This window comes from Halyomorpha halys, unplaced genomic scaffold (genome assembly GCF_000696795.3).
Source record: "Halyomorpha halys isolate HHAL.00 unplaced genomic scaffold, Hhal_1.1 Scaffold672.1, whole genome shotgun sequence".
In the NCBI taxonomy this organism is placed as follows: domain Eukaryota; kingdom Metazoa; phylum Arthropoda; class Insecta; order Hemiptera; family Pentatomidae; genus Halyomorpha; species Halyomorpha halys.
This window is the reverse complement of record NW_027110600.1, coordinates 484,728-493,647: the sequence shown is the minus strand read 5'-3', so window position 1 is coordinate 493,647 and position 8,920 is coordinate 484,728. Positions and strand designations below refer to the sequence as shown.

Sequence of the window (8,920 nt, the reverse complement as noted above, 5' to 3'; positions counted from 1 at the left end):
AATGTTCGTAATAAAATAGTAATTTTATTTTTTTTTATTGAAAATTAATCAATTTTAAAAGAAATGGAACATTTAATATTTTGTATTATTGATAAAAGAAAAAAAATCATATATAATTGTATAAATATCTTGGAAGTATTAAATACAAATTTGTTGAATTAACTGATAATCTTTCTAGATATTTTGACCAATATCATTATTAAAAAAGCTTAATTTTTTTTTATTTGTCCTGCAGTAAGACGTGTGTTTAATATTTTTCTGTTAGATTTACCGTCCTTTAAGGACTTTGACACCACCTGAATATAAGTACATTTTCTCAAATTAAGATAAAGAAGTATAAAAATCGATTCATTCTACTCCTTTCGTTTCGTTTCCATTCCATGGTATATGAAAAATACCATCAAGTGGAAATTAATATAAAAAACGGTACATAAACGGAATAATTAAGATGTGGTACTCATTAAAAGTAAAATTTAATGCTCTTCAATTTGTTATACTATAATGTTTCCGTTAGGATACACCGTTTTGGAGTTATTGGCAAAATTAATTTGTAACTTAATTAAATTAATTAGCTAATTAGATTACTTATTAATTACTATTTTAGGAAACACAAATGTTTTTGGCTTTAAGTATGATAGAAACTAATTTTTAAAATTATTTGTAATTCTATGTTTTATGGGCTGGGTTTTATGCATGGAGCTTCTGTAGTATAATGCATGCAACACATCCTTTTAAAATATTAAAATACCCTCCTCATTTCTAATATATTAAGATGAGTATATTATAATTAATACTTTAAATATAAATAATCAGTTGTAATCCCACAACCTAAGTTCCAAAGCTCTTTTTTTTTTTTTTTTTAATTTTATTCTTCTTCTTTTTCATTAATTTTTACCATTTTTATTACTTCTTTATTCATTATCTTATCCAAACAAAATTTCAAGCTTTGCCAATCATCAAGTTCTAAAATAAAAATATTTACAATAAATAATGTTTTGTATACATGACAAATTTTACAAGGCATTTTGATTTTTTACACATTATAAATCAAATAATTTAATGTTTTACTATATATACATCCAATTCACTAATTTACAACAGTTTACAAATTAAAAATGTTTTGAGATTAAGAAAATAACCTTGAAGTTAATTTGGAAGAAGTACAGAACAACATTTTAAACAAAACAGAGGATATAAAAATATTTAGCATCTGTTTATATTACAAAAAATATAAAAGGCAGAGTCAATTTTAAATCTGACTAAATCTTGAATTAAACAGCACTATATGAACATAATAAATGAAATGGATTTTTAAAACAATAAATTAGTCAATACACAACATAGTGAAATAAAGTTATGCAAATCCCCGAAGTAATAACATTTCAGGTCTTTAAAGATAATTTTTAAATAACATTAAAATGTTAATTATCACTTGATATAAAAACAAATTTTCAATAGTAAAAACATTTTTAGACACAAAAATTGAAAAATTGCACTAATAAAAAAAGGATAAAAATAGGACTTATATTGAGTTTGGATTATATAAAAATTGTTTCAATTAAGATGATACCTATCCAAAAATTAACAATTAGGAAAAATGAAGAATAATTACTACAAAATTTAGCTTAATCTCAAAACATTTTAGATTTGTAAAGGTGGTAAATTAGTAAAGTGGATGTTTGTAAAGTCAAATATTAAATTATTTGTTTATAAATGTGCTTAAAAAATTACGAAAATACAATGTAAATTTTTTTATATAAATAAAAAAACTGATGATTTTAATTTTAGAACTTATTTAAAATCAAGTTTTCTGTTTAATTTAATTTTTTTTAATATTTATTTATTTTTATTTTTTTCCTGTCATTTTAATTTTAGAACTTATTTAAAATCAAGTTTGTTTTTTTTTAATTTAATTTTTTTTTTATTATTTATTTATTTTTTTTAGAACTTGATAATGGGCAGAAAAAAAACAAAATGTTCAGATGACTTAATGAATAAAGAAATAATAAAAAAAAATTAAATTCCTGAAAAAGAAAAAAGAACTAAGTTTTATATATAATACATTTGAAATATTAATCATTTGAACAACTATTACCTCTAAAACGAAAAATAATGCTATGAAAATCAGCAAATTATCACACTGCCAATACCAAGTTATCATTAGGGCATTACTGACAAGATATCACGACTCTATCAACAGTTTACATGTGTCAGAACATGTATACGAACCTATTAATCTTTCATTAATAATAAAGATAGAATAGAATCCTTACTAGTATATACAATATATATATATATATTAATACATTGTTAATGACAGGTTTTCGACTGGACAATGAAGGAGAAGTCAGTGGTCCACAGTTCTTTCTTCTTTGGTTACCTATTCATGAATCTCGCAGCTGCTGTCATAGTGACCAAGATCAACAACAAATTTCTTCTGCTTGGCAGTGTCACCATCTCATCTGCTGTCACTATCGCTACACCAGCCTTGGTCATCTTCGCTGACCTCTACATGCTTATTGTGATAAGAATAGTTCTCGGTTTCATGCAGGTAAATTTGTAATTAAGATTGGAGGCTTTTGATGCCAAAGTGGTGTAATAACACTTTAAAAATACTAGAAATGAATTGTGAATAAGTAAAACTACCAATAGAAACAGAAGTCAACTCTTAATTTCCCATACAGTTGCATAGATTATTTTTCATTAAATTAAGGCATAGATTAAATTTCAGCCATGAAAATTGCATGTTGTCAACATCTCTATCCATTTGTTGATAGCAAAAGTAGTGAATATGATATTTGGTAGTTATAACGCTGTTCTAGTTACTGTTTGTGTTCTTGTGACATAAATATCACTGATTTTATATTCTAGATCACGTAACTGGTACAAAGTTAATTTTTTTTTTAATGATTGAAGCAATAGCTGAAAAGGACAGTGTAAGTTAGGTCACGAGGGGAGTGCACGGTGTATATGTCATGATTTTTATCATTTTTATCTACATTTAATTTGGTCATTCTACATTGAAAATAAACTTACAACTGTTCAACATATTCATCCAATGGGCCTTGAAATATAGGGAAAGAAATAAAATGCACAGAAAAATCAATTTTTATATCTTGATTTTGGAAAATGATATTGACATGGTTATTCCAGCAAAATATTTGTTTTTCATTGCTGACTTAAGAAAATACAAAAGCAGCAATACAAAATACAATATAACTGTTTTTAGTAAAATAAATTTAAAAAAATATAAATAAATATCATAGAATAATATTCAAATTCTCAAGGAAACATAAAAATACCTCATGACCTGCTATTCCGTTGTCGGAAAAATTATCTTTGATTATTCAAATGTTCCAAATAATTTTTTTAATGGTTTTAAGTATTTTTATTTATTTATTTTTTAGAAATTTTTTTCATAATCTTTTGAAGTTATAAAATTAATTTATTGAATCTCATGAAAAAATGGTTTAAAAACTAATTGGTAGATAAGAAATTTCAAATGTTCATAATAAAAATTTAAAATCATTTTAACTCCTTATTTTTCACTACTAGTACAAAAGATGAAGCTAAAAAATAAAATTCTTCTTCCCCTGACAAGAGAACAATTCATGAATGATTTTATTATTATTTTGTTTTATAAATATATCTGTTTTTTACCAAGTTTTCATTGTTTGTTTTTCTCATTGTATTAGCAAATGAATCGATTGTATCATGTACAGTTATTTTTTCTGCAGTAAAAATATTTTAAATTGATTGTTTATGGTTTCTAATATTATTAAGTGTTTTAAAGTTTATTTTTATATTTATATTTCACATATGTTTTTTCAATTATAGTTTAAGTTTGTATTTTTAATTACATTAATTTATGTTTTAAATTACTTTTATATACATTTTAATTATTTGTATACTTTAAAGTTCTTTTATATTTTAAATTACATAACTTATTTAACTTATGAATGTGTTCTATTTTGTTTTCTCTATATGTTTTTGTTAGTTATTTGTAGCATTCAATATTCATTCTATTATTATATTAGGACTTTTTTCCTCTTTTGTAATAAATAAATAAAAATATTAATGTTGGTATAAAAATTACAACACTTATGCATTTGATTTCAGGGATTCATGATGGCTTGTGTCATGGGCCAAATGTCTCGATGGATTCCACCTGCAGAAAGGAGTAGATGTGGTGCTTTGGTTTTAGGAGGCATGTATGAAAATCATAGTATCATTACACTAATAAAATTAGTGAAAATAGCTATAGTTTCTAATTAAATGTTTGTAGCACTTCAGTTATAAAATATAAAAAATGACTAAAAGTTATCTGATTTAGAGTATCAAGGAATGAAAAGCCAAACCTTAAATTTTTTTATGCTATCATGTTTATTAATGTTAATTTTATTTCAAAACAGGTGTACATTTTGGTACTATTGTTTCCTTTGCTACTTCTGGAGTACTTGGCACTAAATTTGGAGGTTGGCCAACAGTATTCTACTTTTCTGGCTCACTGGGAGTAATATGGGTCCTTGTTTGGGCCATGATTGGAGCTGAATCCCCAAACTCATGCAGGTACATTGGTACCAAGGAACGGGATTATATTGTTGATCAGCTATCTAGTAGCACTTCAGTACCTGTAAGTAATAGTCTATGACAACATTTTATAATTTTTAAATTTATATCAAGTGTTAGTATTTCTAAATTTTTATTTATTTTCTCCGCTTTGCTGAAAGAGATCATTGATTTCTAAATATGATTTTAAATTCTGATATAATATTCATAATCATTTATAAATTTATGCAAATACAAATGTTTATGTTTGATTTTGTAGAAAAACATCACAATACCCTGGAAGGAGATGTTGAAAAGCAAAGCATGCATTGCACTTGCACTGGTTACACTTGGTCATAATTGGGGTTTTTGGACACTCGTCACTGAAATGCCATCATATTTCAGCTCTGTACTTAAATTTGATTCGACAACTGTAAGTGCCTTTTATGAATCTCCTGAAAATTTAACTCGACCTTTATGAAATGTATTGAAAAATAATTTATTGTTCATAGAATGGATACATATCAGCAGTGCCATTTGCATCATTGTGGATTTTTTCTTTTCCTGCATCCTATATTGCAGATGTTCTGGTCAAGAAAAATATTATATCAGTAACTATTTCCAGAAAGGGTTGCAACACAATAGGTATGTATTAACATTTTAAAATTTTCTGAAAACTATAGATTTTTCATACTAGAGATAAAATAAATGAGGTATTATTTTTGTTGAAACTTTGTTCAAAAATAAATTAGATAAATACACTTCTTTAAATTAAATCTCAAGAATGCAAATAAAAGTAATAAAATTTCAATTGCTTATTCAGTAAAAGAAAAAAAAAGGTTTGTATCTTATTTATTAAGGAGATGATATAAAATATTAGTAAGCTATTTCCTAATTTATTTATTGTTTGTTCTATATTTATAGCTCACTGGGGAGCAGCAGCTGCACTCACTATCCTCACTTTTACAACAAATAATACATTGGTCATAATGATTTACACAATTGGTGTGACACTGATGGGATTCTCATCCATTGGTTACAATATTAATCATCTTGATATTGTGCCGAATTTTGCTGGATTTTTAATGGGTATCACTAATGGACTATCCAATTTCAGTTCAATTCTCGCACCACAGTTTGTTGGATTAATAGTGACAGATCCTGTAAGTATAACTGTAAATATGAAATATATAAACAATAAATTTTATTTGAGTATATAATAGCTAAACTTGTAATTTCAAAATAATTATTTGAGCATGAATTAAGTGAAAATATTACTCCTAAGGCTGCATAAATCAAATAGGAACATAAGACTATTTAGGCAACAAATAAAATAATTGTTAATTCATTTTTTGAAAGAAAGTGTTTTATGACAGAATTATGCCGAAATAAAGTTTACTAGGTGAAAGAAGCCAAGAGAGTGGTTTTTCATGTACTACTTTTGTCAAGATGAATATAAATAAACTTTTTTTTTTAGGTCTAAGAGTAGTAACATTTGATTTGTCGTTTATTTTTTATTTTTTAAACTCTGACAGCTATGTTTTGTGTTTTAAATTACATTCCACCTGCTTAATTAAATCACACACCACTGCTTATACATCTGAAATTGGGCACTATGCCATTTTTCAATTTTCAACAAAATCTGGAATGTTGAGGAGATTATATTTAGAAAAATGCACCATCTTATATACTTTGTTCAAAAGAATGTCTGCACCACTGATCAATGATAATACATCACATAAATGTGTAAATTAACATGAGTATAAATGAAAAGAAAGAAGAAATCAATTTTGTAAGAGTATCAAAGAGAGAGAATATGCTGAGCAGGACTGGGCCAGGAGAATTTGAAAACATAATTTCCGAAAATCAACATTAATTTGAACACTGAATTAAATTCTACAAACTAATTGGAAATTACAGCAACTTTGTGAAAGAATCTGAATATTTGATGTTGGAGCAGAAGATATTATGATAAAACCTGAATGGAACAAATGGTAACTGTTTTGTGGCAGATTTAATTTTAAATATTGGATTCAAATTATTATTTAAATAACTGTGGGTTTTCTTCCTGCATCAAGAGACTTGTAGAACAAAAGAAAAAATATAAGTGAAATGAAACTTATCAATTCAAGATAATAGAAAAAATGCATGTGTGGAGATAAGCCAAAGGTTGAAGAATTTAGTAGAGTTAAATAATAAAATTGGTTATTAACCTCTTCTATACCAATGTCTACAATTGTACTAGCAGTAAGCTGTGTATTTCTATAAACAGTAGTTTTTGAGATTTAATGATGTCGTTTATTCTTAGAGAATATTTCATATTAATTAGTAAAATTTTTTCTAATAATGACATTAAATTATTAAAACAAAATATACTAATTAGAACAATGTTTTAATGTATTATATGATGTAATTCTATTCGCAAGGATGTTTAAATACATTTTAATTGCAGATCAAAATTAAAAACTAATTTTTTATAATCCTTGACAAAATAAATTATGCAAATATATGTTGAGTTTTGTTGTTCTACACAGATAGCTGCTAGGTAAAATTTTATCATAACTATAACACTTTATTTACTCAAGAACTAAAATTTTATATTATGATTTCAGACCAATGCATTTCAATGGAAAATAGTGTTCTGGGTTTCTGCATTAATTTTCTTTCTTGGTAATTTAATTTTTATAACTATGGGAAAAGCAACAGTACAACCATTTAATGAAATACCAGGTAAATATACTTATCATAATTCCAATAAAGTTTCAAAGAAACTTGACATTTTTTAAGTAAAAATTTCACAGAATATTCTGGAGAAATTTCTTTGAGAATGGAAACATGGGAAGTTAAAGTATAATATTTAGTCTAACGATAACTTCAGAAAATAAAAAACAAAACCAATCTTGAGCATTTTGCCAATCAAAAACCAATCAGTTTTTTTTTTTCACAAATAACATTCACTTTTTATCATATAAATGAGCTGTATAATTTTTTAGTCGACTGTTCACTGAAATATTATAAGAAAACAGAAGTATTTCACTTTTGTTATGTCGTGAACACAGGGTTTGATTTGATCAAAACAATTTTCGAATCATTACATGTCATTCAAGTTTTTGATATTTCCCCTCCAAAATGCACAAAATTACTTATGAATTTGTTAATGTATACATACATAATTTGCCAGAAATTTTGGAGGTGGTTTTTAAAAATATTTTCAAAATGTCAGAGATTTTAAACAAAAAAATCTGTTGGTCAATATGCATACATTTGACTCGTTAATTGACTTTTTGAAGAATTGTTTAAATAATTCAACAGTTTGTTATAGATCCAAAATATATAAATTTAACCATAAATAAACGAATATGTTAAAGCATTAGTATTATTTACAGATAACAAATATTTCACTTTGTTTCAATGTTCACTACATTTTTTAATTATTGCTTTCAATTGTTTAGAAGATATAAAGACTCCTCACAAGAAGATGAGTGTTGCAAGTATCTGTTCGAGACCTTAAACAAGCCCAATTCTAAGCTTGGCATACACAATGAAACTATTGAGTGTCTACCCAATACTACACATCATTACCAGATACAACTAAGTTACTATGATTTAAAATTCTGTACCTGATAATGAACCAAAATCAACATCCATTGGAGGATTTGAACAATCTTCTATATTCAGTTACCATAAGAACCACCATTTTGGCTCTAGTCAAGTAGTGGTTTAAAAATGCTATTTTAAATCAATAATATTTTAGGAAAAAATCTATCATTTATAAAATTATAGCTTCTTTCAAAGAGTTTCTATAAAATAACAGATAGTCTTTGATTTTTTTTTTACCATCGTTTATTATGTGTCATTTCAACTGCTGTAAGCCCTTGGGGGCCTTCAACATAGGGACAAAGTTATAGAATCATCTTATTAACTAGTTTTATTGTTAGAGTCAATTATAAATTATTTCCATCATACAAGAAATAATTTTATACATTTGAAGTTGATTTCTATCACATTTAAAAAAGAATTAAATTAGTTAATATATAGATTTTTATTTAACTTCGAGCCATGTATTTTTGTTTTAAATTATGTATGTGTATTTATTTTATATTAAATTAAATTATACATTGTAAAGGTAAAATAACATATACAATTAGTATATGAAAATGTACATTGTGCATATATGTAATTCTTTTTATTAAAAGATTGTCTTGTACAAGTTTTATTGTACTTATACTTTGTAAATAAAAAATAATTATTTAAAGTCAGTATTTATTTTCATCAGATACCTTTATCACACTTTTATTGTGCTTTTAATCAAATTCTACATAAATGAATTTATCTATTCTCCTTTTTTCATAAAAATGTGTTGTAGAAAATA

The 8,920-nt window shown here is 25.4% G+C and overlaps 1 protein-coding gene across 1 annotated transcript in view; it reads left to right on the top strand.

Annotated features, from left to right (window-relative positions):
* Positions 1–8,695, top strand: part of LOC106685234 (putative inorganic phosphate cotransporter) — a 26,319-nt gene extending 17,624 nt beyond the window's left edge. Inside the window, exons 3-10 of the mRNA XM_014427796.2 lie at positions 2,321–2,551; positions 4,120–4,207; positions 4,413–4,633; positions 4,829–4,981; positions 5,061–5,193; positions 5,473–5,711; positions 7,161–7,278; positions 8,001–8,695. Of these exons, the coding sequence (XP_014283282.1) occupies positions 2,321–2,551; positions 4,120–4,207; positions 4,413–4,633; positions 4,829–4,981; positions 5,061–5,193; positions 5,473–5,711; positions 7,161–7,278; positions 8,001–8,059 (1,242 nt within the window). The 3' untranslated portion in view covers positions 8,060–8,695. The remainder of the gene's footprint in view (positions 1–2,320; positions 2,552–4,119; positions 4,208–4,412; positions 4,634–4,828; positions 4,982–5,060; positions 5,194–5,472; positions 5,712–7,160; positions 7,279–8,000) is intronic.
* Positions 8,696–8,920: the final 225 nt, after the last annotated feature.